The 20,799-nt window shown below is 36.6% G+C and overlaps 2 protein-coding genes across 3 annotated transcripts in view; both read right to left on the bottom strand.

Moving 5' to 3' along the window:
• Positions 1 to 81: 81 nt before the first annotated feature.
• pcmtd1 (protein-L-isoaspartate (D-aspartate) O-methyltransferase domain containing 1) lies at positions 82 to 16,394 on the bottom strand. 2 transcript variants are annotated; one of them, XM_078263989.1, is made up of 6 exons: positions 16,376 to 16,394; positions 7,111 to 7,576; positions 6,616 to 6,718; positions 5,914 to 6,085; positions 3,129 to 3,252; positions 82 to 2,770 (listed from the first exon to the last, which is right to left on the bottom strand). In XM_078263989.1, the coding sequence occupies exons 2-6, from the start codon at positions 7,415 to 7,417 to the stop codon at positions 2,391 to 2,393; spliced, it is 1,086 nt and encodes a 361-aa protein (XP_078120115.1). In that variant the 5' UTR covers positions 7,418 to 7,576; positions 16,376 to 16,394; the 3' UTR covers positions 82 to 2,390. The 2 variants fall into 2 exon arrangements, with proteins under 2 accessions (XP_078120115.1, XP_078120114.1); XM_078263988.1 differs by lacking the exon at positions 16,376 to 16,394 and adding an exon at positions 14,214 to 14,451.
• A 2,131-nt stretch (positions 16,395 to 18,525) lies between these two features.
• Positions 18,526 to 20,799, bottom strand: part of st18 (ST18 C2H2C-type zinc finger transcription factor) — a 31,606-nt gene continuing 29,332 nt past the window's right edge. The window contains exon 22 of the mRNA XM_078265045.1: positions 18,526 to 20,738. Coding sequence (XP_078121171.1) covers positions 20,598 to 20,738 — 141 coding nt within the window. The 3' untranslated portion in view covers positions 18,526 to 20,597. The remainder of the gene's footprint in view (positions 20,739 to 20,799) is intronic.

Raw genomic sequence — 20,799 nt, forward strand, 5'->3', positions numbered from 1 at the left:
CACACCTTAACACACTCGGGGAAGAAAACCTCTAAATCTAACAAATAAAAAGAGCAGTTACAATGATTAGAAGAGGCATAATGTGATTGTGACCTTTATTTTTTTGCCAAACATTTACAGAGAAACACATTTTTAAAATGAACTGCACACACTATAAAATCAACCTAGGCCTGAAAAACAGTAACAGAACTGTTTTGTCTCTTAACAAATTAGCTTAATATAAAAGCACAGAATTGGTTAGGGCTTAGTCTTTACTGGGTGCCATTTTTGTAGTCGAATCTCGTTCACATTAAACGGAATCGCAGCAATCCCATTCACTTTGGTGCAAGGCGTGACCTGAGTGTCGAGGTTGTAGGTCCCCTGCTTTCAATACTTAATGTGCTCTCTAATTAGCAATTACATTTTAGATAATGGTATATAAACTGTTGCATGCCTGTAATTGGTCATGAGAATTTTAATGGATACGACGTAAATCAAATGGGACTATGTTATTGGTAATTATAAGCTGAGAAATGAATCCATTATTGCTTACTTGCAAAGCTTTCCGAGGAATGTAAAAAAAAAAACTTACAGAAAATTAAATGTCACCTCTTCACACAAAAAACTACTAATATAATAATCACTCCCGTTTTCAAACAAAATATTTTTCATTACACTAGAACAAAATTAAGACCTATAGCGCTAATATCTTATCTATTTAACAGACAGCAGTGGAGTTTTGATCTACAGAGTTCCCAGTGTCAAGATCAGTACAGCAAGAGGGCGCTACAACAAATCAAATGCAAATGAAACTGTATGCAGAATCATAACAATACATACATATCACTTTTATATTGAATAGAATTATATCAACAACATTCAACTCAGCTTTTGGAATACTAAATGATGCATTCAAAGTAAGATGAACAAAATCTCCAAAGTCTGTGACCGTAAAGCATGAAGAAAAAGTGTGACATCTATCAGTGATGTGCTGTTTTCTTTTTTTTCACCGTGGAATGATTTTGTAGAAATATACCATCGTTTGGGTAAATTTATTGTGCCAGAAAAACTTACAGAAGTCCTAATGTGATGGGGTATGTTGGCACTTAAAAGCCACCACTATCAGGCAAGTTCTGCAAGCAAATTGTACTTTGATTAAAGAGGATTTACATTACAACATGTCCAGTCCACAATACAAACGATTTTTTTGAGGACTGCAGACTAAGGTGCTTTGTTGGACACTTCTACAGTCCAGGATATAAAAGGCTTTAAAATCCTAAGCGATTCGGTTTTTCATTTGCATAAAAAACGCATTACTATTTCAGATTTGTCTCAAGGCCATCAAAATGATAAATATTCTTAAAATCCTTTTTTTTTTTTTTTTTCTCCTTCTTTTGTCAAAACATTTTCAGACTTGATCACTTGGGACATCACCTCCAGTGACCAAGCATACGATGTGAAGTAAAGTCAGGAACACCCAACACAGTATATTCATGCATTATTGACATCTCCCCTTTACCAGTCCCCTCTAAAACAAAGCTGAAAATGCGAACCACCACTGTGGCAACACCCGTAATCAGTTCTATTATTATTCCAAACCTCTGATATAATTAAACTAATAATTCTATTTGCATCAACAATGGAGGGAAAACCATGGAGATGGTCTACAACACCTTATATCAAGTAGGATGTCAGCTATTCATATCCAAATTGAGGAAACGCATTACCACCCTGTAGAAAAAGTTACATCAAAAAGGTGCCCTGTATTAAAAAAATGAACCAATCTAGTCTCTCAATGATCTCTTGTAATAGGAAGGTACAAAACACATTGACCGAAAACAAAATATCAAGAAGAGTAATGACGTAATTTATGATTATGCAAGGATGTCTCTTTAACTCAGAATGGGAGGATGTCTGGCCTTATGTCTTTCAGTGTCTTTTGCTTCTTTTCTGGTGATCATTAAATCCCCAGACACTGATAGTAAGTTAAAGCTTCCAAAAAAAACTCCAATAAAAGTTTTCATCTTTGCATGATCATATTTTAACAAAAAAGAACTTTGTTTATTATACAATTATTTATTTTTTTTTTTCACATTTCTGCAGAAGTCCTGAAATTGTGATAAAATCTGAATCTCAAAATGGGCTTCTGAAACTATGTCCTTTAGGGATACTTTTTACATTTTTTATTTATTTTTATTTTTTACATACAAATCAAAAGAAAATGTCAACAAAAACTAACCACTCATGACAATCATAACAACATTATTATCCAATATTATCTGACGTATCTTTCCATTACAGTTTTGCCATCAAGATTTAATGGAAATAATGCTACATTTGTACTGAAAAGAGTAAAGAAAAGCATTTCAGCAGGCCTTGCACCCGTTAAGAGTGGACATCGAGTTCATCAGTCATTTCTCTCTGTAATAGAGCAAAAATGCTTTAAGTGACTCAGGCAGCGGTAAAGCCATTATTTGGTCTCTCAACACGCTCACTTGCTTGAGGATTTCAATGTCGCCAATGTCTCTTTCCTCCTCTTCCTCCTCCTCCACTTCCTTGTGTTCTTCCTCAGCGTGCTCCTCCTCCTCGCTCTCCACCATTTGAGGGATCAGCTGGTTGCCTACAAAAACGTAGGTGTTGATGCGTCGCCGTCGGCAGCGCCTGCGTTTGCGCTTCTGGGGAACTCTTTGCACCATCCCCTTCCCTTGACTATCCTCATTGGCCAGGTTTCTGAGAGTGCGGCGTATATAGATCCGAGACAGATCCTGAAGGCTGCGGACAGTCACTGGGGCTGAGGACAAAGAGAGATGACAGTCCTTCAGGGCAATGCGTCACAAAAATAAGAATAATCCATAAAACTGCACCAGTCTTTCAACTAGTTCGGCATACACAAGTGAGGCCGTCAAAGAGAGAACCGTGTCTCAGTATTTCAAGGAAAGGGAACAACTGGCTCTATAGAGCAGCTGCAGGGTGAGCTTTTATATGTCAAAGCAAATATTGCTGACGGAATCATCTCGTCACATCACTTTGAATGTACTGTCTGACTTTGAAATATTTCCTGCTTTAAACTTCAAGACCAGTTAGGCATAATAAAACAACAAACAACAAAGAGTTGTTTCCTTTTGTTTAGTTGAGGCTGGAGAACTTACGCAGCTGGACAGCGTCAGGCTTCTCTCCATCAGCTCTGCTCTGCTGGACCAAGGGGGCAAAGGACACCGCCAAGATGTTTTTACTCTCCCATGTGCACTGACCAGTCCTGGTTATCTGGGTCAGCTGCATGAAGAGACGAAACCTGAACTCAACACTTATAAAATATGAAATACTGTGTGACACTCGGGAGCAAGAATTAAGGGCCTATTCCTGCAGTTCCTTCAAAATATAATTACCTCTTGCTTATTGTGCATTTAGTAAATGCCACCTGAATACAGATGATTCTTATGGGGACATGGTCGGTTTGATTCTCTGTATAAATACAGTGTTTGCTTATTAAATAACATGCACATCTAATGATCTTACTCTAAATTCTACGTGTTCATTATGGTTGGCAAATGTACATACACTGTGTAACCAAAGATGAACTTTGCCAGTGGAGACGGAAAAAAGCCCCTTTTACATTTGCATACTTGCTGCTGTATCAAATAGATGCATGACAAATGAACTCCATTTCCACACTTGCTTTGTACGTGACCAAATTACTGCCAATAGGCTTGAAGAACTATCTAACCGACTGAAAAAAGGTCTGAGCATCAACAAGACAGGCGGTAGCTTTTTAAAGGGAAAAAATCTCAAAAGGTGTACAAATGAATGGACCAGACGCTAAGGGTGGGGAATATGGATAAATCCTTTACCGAAGCAAGTTTTACATTTATATCGCAATATGAATGAATATGAATTTATTTTTCAGAAAAACAATTGAGAAATTGTTACTGGATAAACATAGATACCTGACAAATCAAAATTCTTTATTATAATAATGCAAAAATCATACAAAATAAATGTATAACCTTAATTTAATCAGTTTTTAATCTAAAACAAAATGCCCGAAATTAAGTTTCAAAACTACTATATTATATATATATATATATATATATATAAATAAAAAATAGCTATAAAAAGAATAGCTACTAAACTGTAACAGTATAAAAATAAAATCCCTGACAGTACAAAAGCAGATTTTTTCGATCTGCAAATTATGTTTTCCATTAATTGATGGGATGGTTTGGTACATAAAATGGAGAAAAAAAAACATCAATGACTTTACATTTTCCCACAGCTCAAGGTGACATCTTCAAATGTCTTTTGTCAGACCAACAGTCAAAGCTCAGATATATAGTTTACTATAATGTAAAACAACGAAAAGTAGCAAATTCTGACACAGCTGGAGCCGTCAAATGTTTCATGTAGGTTTGCTGCTACAGAATAGTCAACTAATTTTGTAGATTGAGTAATGCGTTATTCTCCTAATCATGGCAGTTATGGTGTACATCATCATATCACCCACCCTATCGGCCACATCATCAAAATGTCTGCTGGTATGAGAAGTTAGATATGTAAGGCATGGCCCTAAGTAGATGACAGATATTTGGTTGCTCAGGCCATAACAAGTAATTACCAGTCCACAGGCAATAATCAAAACACAATTTAACCACATGAGGCTATGGACTCATCATGCATGGTAATAAAGTGAGTGTATATCTTGGTAGGGAGTGGTGAAATGGTTTCTGGGGAGCATTCAAGTGGCACACAACAGGTCCATTAATACCAGCAGACACTGAAGATGCCTTAAAGGCAAATGTATGGTTCATCCATTCATAGCCATCATGTTTAATGTACTTCATTCAACACAATAATGCTCACTGTCAGAGTGCAAGGTCTCAGTTGCGATTGCTTATTTTTCTTTTAAAATGGCCACAAACAGATTACATTTATACTGTATCTGTTTAAGCTGGGCATGTTTAAAATTGTGTTTTATTTAAGGGTCATAAATGACCAATGTTAACAGTAATTCCTGAGCGTTTGCATTAAAATCCTTTTGTTTTTGAGAGTGCATACCAACACAAAGCACAGTATAATATATGTGTATGTATGTATAGCATATATATATATATATATATATATATATATATATATATATATATATATATATATATATATATATATATATATATATATATATATATATATGCAAATTATACTGTGCTTTGTCTGGGTGCTGATGAAGGGCCACAACAAAGAGGAAAAACAAGATATTAAAAATGATTCACACTAGTGTGGACATGGCCTGAGTTGGTATGACTTGAAGCGCTTTCATGCCGTTTAGATTTTACATCTCTGTAGATCTGTAAATCTCTGTAGATTTTAGATCTCTCTCTCTCTCAAAATTATGCAAATTTCTCCATTAATTATAAGTGTGCACAGGCCGTTTTTGTTCTTACTAAAGCCTTCTACCTTCTTTAAAAACACAGCATAACATCCGATTGTTTTCTTCTCTGAACTCATTTCATAGCGCACTGACAACCTAATCCAAATATCCAATCTTAGTCATGCTTAGCTTCTTTTTCCTTTAAATTCCTTGACCATTAATTTGTCGAGATAATTACCCTCCTTACTGGAAAAAGTTCCTGCCAACCACTTTCTCCAATACCTTCCCAAAAAATTCTAAATGCCCTCTTACATGCCCCACAGTCTGTACACACTCACACATCCACCGTTTTAAATAAAACCTGTATTTATACAGCCCTGTTTGGGCTCCCCAGGCAGCTTCTCAAATCCAGGGGCAGTTGTGGCTCAATAATGCATGTGAAAGTTACATAAGTTGCATAACCAGTCTTGTAGGTCAAAGCTATTTTACCGTTTTCCCTCATGTGTTAGCATTTTGAATAGCAATCATGATGTGTTGATTATGTATCATTCTGATAGCTTGAAATCACTTACCTGATCCTCTATAGGCATCACCAGAATGCCTCCAATTTTGAGCAGTACTTTCATGTAATTTTCATGGTCTTTCTGCACTCCTGCGCCACAATAGATGCGATCGTACTGGTGACTGTCTGCTGAGATTTCAAGGCAATTCCCCACCACAAAGATGGGTTCACAGAACTCAAACCTGTGAAAAAAGGTATAGTGAATAAAATCCAACTCATCCAAGGTTCATTGCATTTGTGAGCTGTGACACAATTATGCAGATTAGATGAGTAGAACTAGAGAGATTTAAATGTATTTAATTTGCAAGACAAAGTCTTATATGGTCCACAAGAGAAAAAACGGGCAGGTAAAACTGCTACTAGTGCCTGTGGTTTGAACCAGTTTTTGTTAAAAGGAATAAGCTAATCTAAAGATCACTAATTGACATGTTCTATCTTTTTAACTGCTGTTTTTACACAGAATAAACAAACGAGATATTATCTAACATGAGTTTTAGGAGGTGCTGGTAGACAGATTTTGTAATGTTCAGACAGTGCCAGGGTAGCTGTTCCGGCTTTTTCATGCTAAGCTAGACTAACCAGCTGCTGGCTTTAGCCTTATAATTTCCAGACAGCTCTGAGAGGGGTGTCGACCTTTCCATCAAACTCTCGGCAAGAAAGCAAATTAGCATATTTGCCTAAATGAAATATTCCTTTTAAAGCATGTACTTACTTATCAAAGCTGTCACTATTCTTTATGAAATCATCCAGTTTCTCTCTGGCATATTCAACTACGTCCTTATGGAGCTCAACTCCATGGTTCACACCAAATGGCCCTTAGAAAGAAAAACAGGAACAATATTTTCTTTAAAATCAATCCCATCATAGCATTACATACTACCTATTGTGATTTCATGGAGAGCTGATCCAATTAATTGTTGTATTGATTGACAAGAAATTAATCCACACCTATTTCCCTAGCAAAAATGCCAAATTTGCGAGAGAGAGAGAGATTTTTTTTTTTCCATACCACACAATTATTCCATAAATCAGAAAAATAATCGTCACACTAAATCAAAAATTAAAATTCTAGCAGTCCTATTATCACTGATGCTGATTTGTGTTCACGCAGTGTACTTTTGTATAGTAAATTTGTTTAACCTAGATTTTACAGAACACCTGAGCACTTCCCACACATGATAAACATAGCTGGGTACACTCTGCTTACCTATGATAAGGGCAACCATTGTGCTCAGGTAGCCAGTTCCACTGCCCAGATTGAGGAAAGAAAGTCCAGGCTGCAGCTTGAGGGCCTCCATCACCTCAGAGTATATACACGGAGCAGACAGGTGGATGTTGCCATGCTTCCACGCCAAGTCTTTGTAGGCACTGTCCCTGTAGCCGTCCAGATAGTAGTCACCACGGTCTATGGCTCGGAAAGCCTGTTCAACTTTTTCTGTGCGAATATACTGGGCCTCCTTAAGATTATCAATGAGGTCGTCATTGTCCTCCCCAGCGCTCACGGCTCCCCCCATGGTGAAAAGAGAAGAGGAAACACAAGGGCCGAACTCGTACTCAGGATGAGCGATTCCTCCTCAGAGTGGCATGGAGAGTGGCTGACCTAAAGGATGCTGCCGCTGTGACTCCTCGAGCGTCAGAGTTTAGACTTCGGTCATGTCCAGGCAGCAAGTGACCTGAGAAAAAAAATTTAGATTTCATCTACCATTAAGGATGATAAAGATGTCATTTGTCCTGCCCGAAAAGATGCAACAAAGCTAAAAGGAGGCTCAGGAAGATGTCACTCAATTGGTCTTTACACCCCCACACAGTCCTGGGAAGAGGTCTAATCAGCCAGGTTAACTAAAAAACCTGTGTGGGTGTCCAGGGCCTTTAAGGCATTTTAATGATTTGAATTGATCATATAATTTGTGAGCCTTCAGATTACTATTTTGCGTATGACATTGCCTCCACTTCAGAGATTAACCTCATCCCTTAACACAGTGTATATACAGTAGGCCTTCTTCACAACAGACATTCTTCATGATGGCTCCATTCAATTTAGGTTTACGGTCCCTGGTATAATACATGCTGGCTCACTAGCAGAGCTTTATGGAACAGAGCCATCATTAATGTAATTTGTTACACCTGAGATTTCCCTGCATATAAATTATAAAATATCTGTTGTGAAAAAGGCTCTCTTCGTCATGCTATGTACTACATGCAATAAACGATTAGTTTAATTGATTAGTCAAATGCCAATAATTCACTGCTTCACTCAATCAGGGCAATTAAATCCGTTCTCTGCTGATCTGAAAGTTAGATAGTGAGTACTGAGAACTGGCTTCACTATTTAATACTATTAAGTACCACATCGTAGCAATAAAGAGGAAATTCCTACCACATGCTGGTTTTTAAACATTTTATAGATGCTTTGATGACTAAAATACCCCACACTGGCACAGAGTGAAAGGGTATAGCTGGAGATGCAACCGAGGGAGACAGGTCTTGGATTGCCTCTCTGCCTTCTCAGCATCTCCACATCTGACTCAGCTAATAAAGATTAAATTCAGGGGTGACTTTGTAGTAGAGGCCTGGTAAGGGTAATTTTCCATTGGCTCTTTCTCACAGGCAAAAAGAATCATTGATTCACTCACCATCACGGATTGTACACGTGTATTTTTTTCCTAGTTTTTCCCTTCTACCCCCTCTGTATTGCATAGTCTTGTGAGTTGCCTGCAGTTCAATGAAAATCCAGAAAAATGGGTCAGGTGAAGTATACTACAAGCAAATTGCTTTTGGGCACTGCTGTACAGTCTTACAATGATAATCCAAAGTCTTGTGTGTCTCGTTTGAGACGAATAAAAAAGGACCAGCTAGGTAATAACATTTGTTGCTATAGTGAAGCTATTCCTGTACAGAAAAGAAAACCCTCTTTTGTAAACAGGAATTCACTGCTAAAGACACTGGATGTCCTAGGTTTAGCCCTGGTGTGAATGGAAAGTGCATTGACGCCATGTCAGGTCATGACTTGCTGCTATGACCCAGCTAGGGACAACAACGCTGAACCACGCAGGATGAGGAAACATGTAACAGATCCTCCGGCTACACAAGATCAACTCATCAACTAGTGCTGTAACTAAACACCAAAGGCCTGTTTAGGCAGCACCCCGGCATGTACACACTGCTGATCAGCAGACCTGTGGAAGGTACACTGATAATCCGCATGATTACAAGCATTTACAGCTTGTTGTAAAGTTAGACATTTTATCAGCTAATATGCTGATCTGTCAGGAAAAGAAATGACGTCAATGCCGCTGTGGCAAAATGCCAGAGCGATATAATTCTTAATAGTAGAAAACAATCAAGTGTTTCAATAAATTTCATAATAAATCTACAGTCACAAGTCTCATGTTTCCATTTGTGATGTTGTAACGACAGCACATTTTTTTGTAATGATTTGTGCTTAAAGCTACAATAGACAAAAAAATATGTTTTCGTAAACATTCAAACCTGTGAATTTACATTTCTTGACTCCAGTGAGTGAATTATTTTTCCTATATCCACTACAGCAGAAATGTGAGCATGTTAGGTTCACATTGAAGGATAACCATCGAAGGATAAGATTAAAGACTTTCAGATTAAAGAAGGTGTAATTAATGAGATCTAGCTGCATGGAAAATAAATTCAGTGAAATTTTTCTCTGCAATGTCAAACTTATTAAATTTTATTATTAATACATGTGAGCAAATGTGCTCTACAAATGCAAATTCCATAGAAGCACTCATTTGTTTTGCTCCAATAAAGCTATTCAAAATTGAAGTCATACACCAGAATATTCCTCTGAGCAAAGAAGCAACTAAAAATAACCTGTGTTGTGTTTCTCTTCACAGTGAGTGAGATGAAAAACACCTGTACATTGTATTGTAATTCAAATCATATATATATATATATATATATATATATATACACATATATATATACATATATATATATATATATACATATATATATATATATATATATATATATATATATATGCTGTCAATCGATTAAAACATTTAATTAATTACATACTGTGATTAATTAATCACATATATAATTAACGGTGCCTGAACCGATACTTTTTAAGAAAGTAAAAAAAGAAAAGGAAAAAAAAAGGGTACTAAACAACAGTTGGCGACATTAAAGAACGGCTTGTTTATTGCTAAGGCCATATGGTCAAAATGAATTGATTTAATAATAATGTATAACTAATTTCAGTAGTAAAGTGCTGTTGAACCATCAGATGGGAAAAATGACATTTACAATAACTTCAAATGCACCACAAAGCTGTAGTTTACCAGTTTCATTGAACGCACCGTCTATGTTGTTTCTCCGATGGCAGCTGCAGATTGTTACATACCGGTGTTGAATCCTCTACAGTAAAACAGTCAAACTTTACACCGTTTAGCGTTAGCTGTCAGCATTTTAACCGTGTTTAATCCAGCTACTAGCTAGCGGTAGGCTAACGTTAGCTGCTGTCGAGTATAGTGTTAACTATCGTCATGTGCAGCGGTGATTGTGTTTCAGAGCATCAGAGAGAAGCACAGACATATCAGTGGCACCAGATTTCGGTAGCCAGGGTTGGCAGGAAGAAGATTTTTACAAGTAAATGGCTAGAATGGCTCTGGGTCAAACGTCAATATGGAATAGATGAATCTGCGTTATTTTTTTTTAACGCGTTATTTGTTCTCAGATTAATTAAACGAAATTAACGCGTTATTTTGACAGCCCTAAAATACTATAATTAATTTTAAAAAATTATATATATATATATATATATATATATATATATATATATATATATATATATATATATATATATATATATACACATACATACATACACACACACACTTATGTGACTTTCATTCCCACAACTACACAAGATGTCCCATATTCTAACAAGTCACTCACCATAATGAGCCCTTCCTTTAGTATCGTCCTCAGACTGGTAAGGGACTGGCATGAAAACCTCTGAAGATTGTTATGCTCAGCAGTGGTTGTGGATAAATCCTTTTAATTTAGGTAACAATGTGACTTTCCTCTGACTCCATCCCCAGGCTAGTGGTAAAGACCTTATGGTGCAATCTTTATTTATGCAACTTTGACCACTGGACTCTGAGTTAATTAGCCACAAACAGCCAGATGATGCGACAGTAGAAACTTTTGTTGTACCAGGCAACAGGAACCGTGTGAGTGTGAAATGGAAACAACTCAAATTTTCTAAATTTACCAGGACTTCAGTTGTTTCTTATTTTCCTCTGGACCCTCTCACTTTTGCTCCTATTGACTCTGCATATTTATATTTAAAAAGAGGTCATACAGTTTTGGGATAAACGTTTTCAACTCAAGCAGATGTGTCTTTCCCTCAATTTGTGGCACCTGGATGAACCTGCAACTCGGTCTTGCATTGCATACATTTTATTTATCTGTTTTTGTTTTTCTAATGTGTGATGAGAATGATTGCATCACAAGGATGCCAGCGAGGCCATGACCTTTAAGTGTCTTATATTGCTGCCAACACTGTGCCACAGAAGTGTTCATTTAACAGGAGCTAAAGGTTACAGTGGAATAATTGATTAGTAGATTGACAGACAATTACTGTTATTGGCAACAATTTTGATAACTTTAATTAATACTTCGTCTTTTTAAAAAAAGAGAAAACTGGCAAACATGAATTGGTTCCACCTTCTGAAATGCGAAGATGTCCTTTATATATTTTATATTAAACTGAATATATTTGGGTTTTAGAATGATGATGGGACGAAACAAGACATCTGAAGATGCCTCCTTGGGCACATTTTATATACAAAACTATAACTTCACCAAAATATCATTTGTTAATTGCAGCCCTAGTCATTAGGATTTGTGTAAAGGATTCAGTTGCGAGGATCTGCTGCTTTTCTTTGTCTTATGTGACCGTTAACTGAATCTTTAAATTGTGAAGGGCATTTTTCACAATTTTTATATAAAGACCAAACAAGAATCTAATATGCAGATTAATGGATATTGACAATAATCAGCACCAGCTGTGCGTAAGTTCAAACTTAGCCATAAATTGTTACTAATTAACTAATAGCAATTATGAATTAATACTATTAATTATAATTATGAAGTTGTGACTTATGCATTACTAAAATAAGTGGTTGCACCACAGAGATCAGTTACAACATAACTAAGTAACAAATAGTTACACATGCCTCTAGGGTATAATGTAAATCAAAATGTCACAGAAACTGCAGTTTTGACACACAGCATCATCTTTCCATTAATTGCATGCCGTTTCGCAACAGAATAATAGTAGAGACCCAATTTATTTAAATTTAATAATCGATCTAGCTTTCTACGATGCCATGTGGCTCATGCCAGCCAGAAAGCTAATGCAAACGGTAACCATGACAGGGAGCTCTATCTTTGATCATGATTGGCCCCTTTCCTTAATTATGAAACAGGTGTACCACTGCAACACTACTGTAGTATTGACTTTGCACCCTAACTTCTATTGAATTTACACATAGCTGGTGCAACCCAGTGCTGTAGTTGCACCCCTAGGGCCCTATTTTAACGATCTAAGTGCATGGCGTGAAGCGCCTGGTGTTCGTTGCTAGTTTAAAAAAAATAAAAAATAAAAAAGGGTCCCTGCGGCAGGCGCATGGTTCAAAAGGGTTGTACTTAGTGTCTTAATTAATCATAGGTGTGTTTTGCATGTAACATGCAATAAACCAGAGTGTCATCTCCCATTCCCTTTAAAAGCCAGGCGCGTTTGTACCTTGGCGCATTGCTATTATGATGGCGGATAATAGGGTGAAGTGAAAGCACGCGAGCAGATCATATCATAATACTATTTCACATTGTAATATTTTTTATTTTTAATCTTTTGCATGTTTGTGTGCTGCTGCGCGTGTGTGTGTGTGTGTGTGTGTGTGTGTGTGTGTGTGTGTGTGTGTAACAAGCATAGTGTGCGCCTGCTGTGTACGAGCATAGGCACATTTTACTAATGCACTGTTAAAATAACAATGAAATGCTGCGTTATTGACTTTAGACCAGGTTTTTGTTGGTCAATGGCGTGATCACTTTCCACTGCCTCAAGATAGCAATACGCCAAGAATGCACCTGAACACACCTCCCTGGAAGACCAAGCACATCCATGGGCGCACAGATGGGCAAGGTGCATTTGCCATTTAAACGATGTGGGCACTGGACGGGAAATTGACAACTGCGTCGGTCTTAAACTAGCAAAGTAAACCTGGCGTCGGGCTTTGCGCTGCGCTAGGTGCAAGATAGGGCCCCTAGTCTTCCTAACTGTTTATTCAACTGTATGGTACTTTGCATTATTTTCTAATATTGTTGAACACACCTTCAATCACTTATAGCAGGGATGTTGCTTCACGTCATACAGATGTTCTATATTCCCACAACTGACACCTGATGAAGCCAATCAGCTCTCTACCTGATCACGTGCTGCAGTTGCCACACAGACAGCGGCGCGTCAGCCAATCAGCGGCCTGGACACTTTCTGCACTGCGTGTGACGATGGAGCAAAACAACAGCGTTTTCATGAAATGTTGTCAAGCGATATTAATCACGGCTGTTTTCTAAAATCCTGCCCGACCACATTTGTGAGAAATACATGGCGAGTGAAGCATGCATTACACGAGCTGACAAATACTAAAGAGAGACTGTGTGCTTGTGCATACATCCAGCTTTTGTTCCTACTTGTCGACCATAAACGCTGCTGGCCAGCTCTCTGCAGTGCGAGTAACCTCAATCTTTTAGCAGCGACTAGCTAAGTGTGTTATTAAAACAAAAAGAGGCTGAAATATCCCTGCATGTTTGATTTTAACTGCTGTGGAAAAATCCCACGAAGACAAACAAATAACATTGATTCCTCGGAGCTTCTTCTGCCTCATAAGCTCGAGCCCGCACACACAAAAATGAAAGAAGCAAAAAATTTCAGTTTTGCAGACGTTGGTAAAAATGGGTTTACATTTAGCTAAGAGTTTAAAGTTAACATATAGTGTCGGGACAACGCCATCGGAGTTGCCAATAAATCTGGCTTACGTTCGCTTGTGTGGGCCTGAGTGCGCCATCATCAAAACAGAGACAAAGCAGGTTAGGTAAGCTCGCGTCTTTATCCTGCCAGCTAGCAAACACACAAAAACAGCGAGTGTGGAGTGTCACGTTTAATAAAGCTAACACAATTATTATACTGCCAGTTATACAAACCAGCTAGTTAACTTACACACACAAACAATAGTTATTTTGAAATAAATAAATACAAATACTCACAACAATGCCGTGTCGCATTTACTTCTTGTAACTGGATGCTCTGTGCAATGCGACGGTCAGTGACTTTCAGACGTTAGCAGCCTCCCTTTTTAAAGGCTAACTGCTAGTAAACTGTGCTAAATAGTTAGCTGGTTCGGATGAAAAGGTAAACTAATAACGGCGAGCCGTTGTGTCGAAGTGAAGAAGAAGAAGAAGACAGAAGCAGCTGAGAGGATGTAAACACACGTCACGTGGTTTAACATGTCGATAGAGGGAGGCACTGTTGCTCACATCCATCTACAATATGTATCTTTCTATTGAACAGTAGGCTATACATATTTTCTACACGCACTTTTTGGAGTGTTTTAGTCAAATAATTTTACTACAGAGAAAATTCCAGATATTAGTTGTGTGAATCAATCAATCAATCAATCAATCTGTCCAGGAAAGCATTTATTTTACAATAATTCTGCCTAGGTTTTTACAATTTCAAAGGCTCTTTTACCTGTAGCTTTTAGTTTACATGTACTATACTTAGTATAGATAATATAGATAGATTTTTATTTTAATTTTTTTTATCTATCTTCGATAAAGGTTTAGGTTTATTCAGGAATAATATACTGTAGCTGGCCCCACATTTCCTGGAAAGTTTCACCCAACTTGTGACCTCACAGTTCCCCAGAGGAAAGGTTTAAATTTAGCGTGCAGCTGGTTTTCTGGCCTGTTCTGGAAGTCTGGGAATGGACGATCCACAGCAGACAGGCCATGTTTCAGCGACCTCGCTTCATCTCATCTTTTGATAATACTATAGGTTACTTGTTTTTAAGAGGGTTTTGTGTGCAAGATATGCAGGCAGTTCAAGAAAATTAACTTTCAATCCAAGCCGCATTTCTTCTGATTTCAGTGTCTTTGTTTAGACAGCTGGAGCCCGAATGTCTGCCTATATGTTTCTACATCAATAGCAAGGATAGTAAACTACTATTTTATACAGAATATCAAAAGGCAATTCTCTGGTTTTCCAGCCCAAATTGTTTTTATATCACAAAACATTTTGGTTGATAAGTTGCCAAAGTTGTCTGAGTAGAGCTCTGCAGCTTTGGTGTTCTCTGGGAGTGATGAATTTGTTGACTTCCTCAGTCGGTGGTTTCATTGCATAACACAGACGTATTGAGCTTTACTTACATGATCACAAATGTATACAAGGTTGCAGTCAGTTTAATGTAATTGAATACTGCTCATATACCAAGATCATTAAGTGTGTTACTCAGGCCATAGGAGTGGAGATGCTGATTAGTCAGACCTGTTATGGCCCTAGTTTGTGATATCATAAATAGTATGTGATACCTGAAATCAGAGCCAGGATTTTATAAATACTGAGGTCAGGATACTCAACAACACTAAGTGAGTTATGACTAACTACCGAAAAAATCTTTCTAATTTTAATGAATATTTTTTTCATGCACCTTCTCCACACTGCCAAATACAAATCCTAAACTTTTTAATTTTGTTTCATTAAATAATGTAAATGTAAGTTCTTTTGTTTTTTTTGTCTAAAAATAGTAACATTTAAAGGTATATGTGTGTATATATATATATGTATGTGTGTGTGTGTGTGTGTGTGTGTGTATGTGTATATATATATATATATATATATATATATATATATATATATATATATATGAGCACATGACTTCAGTGTCTTCAATAGTAGCTAAGGCCTTCATGAAATATTACTTTAAAAAACACATAAAAGCAAGATCCTGGATTTTGTCACATTTGCTTCTAATATTATTTCCTTGAAACCAAATATTTTGTTGCCATCTGTATTATTAGATGAATGTAAACAGACATTGTTGACTACAGCAGGGTTAGCTGGGGTCAGAGTATGTATGTGGCCATCAAGCTTCACACAGCATATACACATTACAGGAAGACGGAGCCATGAGTGCCAGGACGGAAACGGTTTGTGGTGGTGTTGAATGTGAGCCAACAGCCTCATATTTTAAATGTTGTGTTGTTACTACACCACAAATGAATCTTATCTGGGTGAAATGCTGCCTTTGTTTCAATGGCACCTTGCACTCGACTCTTATTTCTCACTCGAATGAAGGTCAATAAATGCATGAAAGATACAGAGACTTAAATATGTATTGGAAAACACTTTTTTTGTGTGTAATGCTCACCCGTATTTCTGAACCATCCATGATGGCAATCATTGCATGGTAGGGTAACAACATTACTGATGATGATCGAAAAAGGATTAAGAAGTTAAATAAAAGACTGCTTCTACAACTGACTCCTGATTAATTAGAAATGGTTTCAGAGTTCAAACCATACTTCAGTTTGAAGGTTATCCCCTTTTTTGGTGGTTTAGTCTTTTAAAGTGTATATGTAAAGCAAGGGCGTAAATCCCAGGGGGGTCGGTGGGGTCAGGACCCCCTCCCCCCCCAATCTAAGGGTTGTTCCCCCCCTAGAAAACCATGCTGTGTATTGTAAATAACATAAAAATGTATAGTTGAAATATCTGTGTAAGTAGTAAAACAATACAAACCCCCAAAAATGCTTTTTAAGTTTAGAAACATTTTGAGTTCCCCCTCCTTTGCCTCACAGTGGTTTGGTCCACTGCCTGCTGTACGTTAGGAATCGGATCTCGACTCACAGTCACATCGGTAGTGACAGGAATGTAGCTAGTAAGTAGGCGGTTCAAGGCTATTTTATTCACATTAAACATCGGATGATGTTGTTCTTTTCTCAAATGGAAATGATGCTGAGTAATTAATGAATTAGTCATGACAAAAAGTTTGCTATGTTAGTAATATTATGTAACGTTACCTAGCTTGTTTAATAGCTTGTTGGATAGAAATGCAGACAGTGTGGCTCATGTGGCTGTCAGGGTTAGCAGATGAGCTTGATCAGCTAATTTAACAAGCGTACAAAAGTATTGTATTTCTTTTATATGGGGACACTTTTTCAAAATAAGTCATTATGTTTTAAGTTATTTTTGTGGCTTGATTGTAAACAACTTAAATTGAATACACGGTTTTAAAGAAGAATATTTTGGTCAATTTAGTCAGCTTTTTCATTGAATCAAGAGAAATGCTGAAAAGAAAGATAATGGTACAGTCTCCATGCTACACTAATGATAGTATTAAGGCTTTCCTCTGTTTACACATGTCCTCTACGAGTATAATTGTGGCTGTATTATTTGTGTCCCCTTCAGAAATTGCTCTTCAGAAATGTTATGTTTATTGTCCCCCCCCTACTGTTAGATCAGATTTACGATTTAAGTGTAGAGTAAGTGTAAGTGTGTTGAGGTTCAAGCTTGTTTGTAAAACTTAAATTAGTTCACAGCTATGGGTGTTACAAGCTTGTTTCCTGAGATATGGTTTTTAGTATTGGATACTTTTACGATGTTAATGTTCAAGGTTTCATTTTATATTTATTGCTTTTAATGGTCTCGTTTTCTGTCATCGTTTCACCTGAGCTACACTTAATATCCTCTTTGAGTATCTATGAGTGGTGTGTGTTAGTGTTACTACTGTTGTGGCAGTGCGTTTTTCATATGTTGTCTGACTTGTGTTTCTTCTACCTGTTGCTGTACATGGGCGACCAAACTTTTCCCCTTTAATAAAAACAATCTAAGTTTAAGTTAAAACTGGAACAATTAGACTAGTCGTTTGACAGAAATTTCATCAGCCACAGTTTTGATAATTGATTGATGTTTAGTTTATGTATTTAAATGACCCAACGTAAGTTCTGAATTGTAAGGACTTGCTGCCTTTCTTTGTTTTATGTGATATTTAACTAAATATCTTCGGGCTTTGGACTGTTAGTCAGACAAAACAAGCAATGGGAAGATGTCACATTGGGCTTCAGGAAATTGTAATCTACATTATAGACCTAGCAATTAATCAATTAATTGAGAACCTAATTGGGTGATTAAGTGATAATAAAAATAATCATTATTTGCAGCCCTAAACTGCATACATTTAAGGTGATTGTAGTGTGCGTTATATTTTGATTGATTTAATGTATTTTTGGTCAGTGTGAAGAGATAAAATGAAGGTGAGGCAGGGGGATGACATGCACCGGGACGTTACAATTACATGGTCAGCATCTTTAACCTTTTATTTTAATTTCTCACCCTAGCAGCTCTTAGTATCTTGACTCCATTGACCACTTCCTGTTACTCAAGATGTAATACCATGTATCCAACACAAGGTGGTGCTAATGCCTAAGGAAATGTGATACCTAACTGGATCCTTCTGGGGTAACTGGGTTTACATTTGACTGATGGTGGACTTCAGAAGCTTTGAGACACCAGACAACCATTTGAAAAGTTTATTTCTACCATACACAAACTGTACAACACAGCGCATATCTGTTTATTATGAAATAGTAAAAGTAATAGGAAGTTTCAATTTACAAACTACTTCAACTGAAAAAAAAACATTACATTTTAATGTAAAAGAAAATACAATACAATTTCATATCATACTAATATCGTTCCACAAAAAAAGCATTTCACATTACAAAACATCAAATACTAACAGGGAAAAAAAATAAATATTATTCACAAAACTTCCTGAGCAAACAATGTGTGGTATAGGAATTAAATATAAGAAATTATAAATAAAGGATTGTTAGGTTTAAAGAATTTGATTCAAATTTTTTAAAAGATTAAAATTCTTTAAAACATATTGAATGTATATATATGGATAAAATAGGGTCTTATTTTTCTGTAATTTGGCTCTTTTGCTGTTTACATTTTTTTCTCTTCGAAATGCCCCAGGCTACATGTCCTTGACTTCTTTTTGCAGAAATGAAAAATGTATTGCTCAAATGAATTACTGTTATTTTTTCTTGTGGGATTAACTTCATGTAGAATTGAGACATTGTACAGTATTGTACTGTGATGTGAGTGTCCCATTTCCCTTTTCTTGTTCAAGTCAAGGGCAGTGTGGTTAACTATAAACACAAAATCATTGAAAATACAAAAGTGCAATTGATGCAAACTAACAACTGATTAGACAACAACTACCATTTGTCTATGTTTTAGTTTCTTTCTTTTTTCTTCTTTTTTTTGTTGTTGCATTTAATGATTGAAACCGAAATGCGTGTTGTAGTGGTAGTCAGCTCGGTTTTTGAAATAGCTACTATTCAAATCTGCCCCAAGCATTACAAGAATATTCAAACTGTAAGACTGGTTGAAATGTTAAGGCTTGTAAGCAGTTTAAGATAAAACAGGAATAGATGTTTTGTTTTTTTAATTCACTCCTTCCTTTTTTCCCCCTCTCCATGCTAGCAAAAGTTAAAATAAACACCAGACTTTTCAATCTCAGTCGAGCTATTTCAAAAGCTGACTCTGAGATTACAGCTACGGAGACAACGGTATTTAAACAGTCATCAGGAACGTTTCCTCCTATGAAAATAATTGTACTGTATAATAAATTAGACACCATCCACATAATACTGTCCTACCACAAAACATAGTACTTGTATACTTTTATGGATCCATATACATTTAGGCACATACTATATGCACACTCCAAAAGTGTGTGCACAGAAGGCAGTTTAATATCTATATTTAAAAAAAAGACATCTTGACAAAGTGGATTTTTGATTTTTGTTGCACTCTTCTTGTAGCACGCTATGCAAAGCAGAATCTGTCATTCAGTTCAGCGAATGATGTTGCATTTTTGCTCAGTGTCACTTCCTGGTTGCATTCAGCTGTTATTGGTTAAGAAGAAAAAGGTACAGTACAATTGCATTGTTTTTTTTTTTTTTTATATCAGTGTTCACTTTGTCTTACCATACATTCAGTTTCCAATAAAGAAAGCAAAAGCAATGCTTAAAAATATTGATGCTTAGTCGTTTTGGTAGGTTTTTACCTCTAAGGGAGATCCAACTTATGGTTTAATAATAATATTAATAAAGTTTTTCAACATTAGATGGCGAAAGTATGCCATGAAATTGGAATGTGCTTCTATGTAAATATACAATGTGCAGAAAGTCCAACAGATTTCTCAAATATTAAGCATTTACAATTTAAGAAAAGAAAAATTAAGGAAATAAATACACGATGAACAAATATAATAATAAATAGCGATAATATAACAATGACATGAACACATACAGAATAAAATCAAGCAAACCATACAAAATAATTAAGTGCAAGAGGGGTAAAAATCTCACCAGGATAAACATATCAAGTGAATGCAGAAACGGTAAAAGCATTACAACTCTGGCTGGTCATTTTCTCAGTGCAGTGTATTTACCAGGAAATGCCAACACATTTCCAAAAGCCTTGTCTTATACATGCAGCCAAGCCAGCACTCTTCAGTCAAACAGAGCTATCTAGTGCCATTATCCCAAGTCAAAGAAACCTCTTGGTGCCTCTACAGCTTAGACATGGATGCCCTTAATAGCCTGTTTGATATTATCCAAGAGGGCCTTGCACTCAGGAGAGTATTCGTGCTCCGAGTTGTTGTACATGTCAGTTAATGTGTTCACATAGGCTTCGAAATTATGCTCACTGATGGGTCCCTGCAACAAAAACATGTTTGACTATTAGTGAAAACAGCACAGCAGAAAATGACAATTGATA

This window comes from Sander vitreus, chromosome 12, assembly GCF_031162955.1.
Source record: "Sander vitreus isolate 19-12246 chromosome 12, sanVit1, whole genome shotgun sequence".
Classification (NCBI taxonomy): domain Eukaryota; kingdom Metazoa; phylum Chordata; class Actinopteri; order Perciformes; family Percidae; genus Sander; species Sander vitreus.

Bases quoted from the DNA above. Each gene is read 5' to 3' on its own strand.
- pcmtd1 (XM_078263989.1), bottom strand. From the start codon at position 7,417: ATGGGGGGAGCCGTGAGCGCTGGGGAGGACAATGACGACCTCATTGAT. The intron at 6,719-7,110 runs GTAAGCAGAGTG...TTTCTTTCTAAG, and splicing joins AATGGTTGCCCTTATCATAG to GGCCATTTGGTGTGAACCAT. The intron at 6,086-6,615 runs GTAAGTACATGC...CTTTTTTCACAG, and splicing joins AATAGTGACAGCTTTGATAA to GTTTGAGTTCTGTGAACCCA.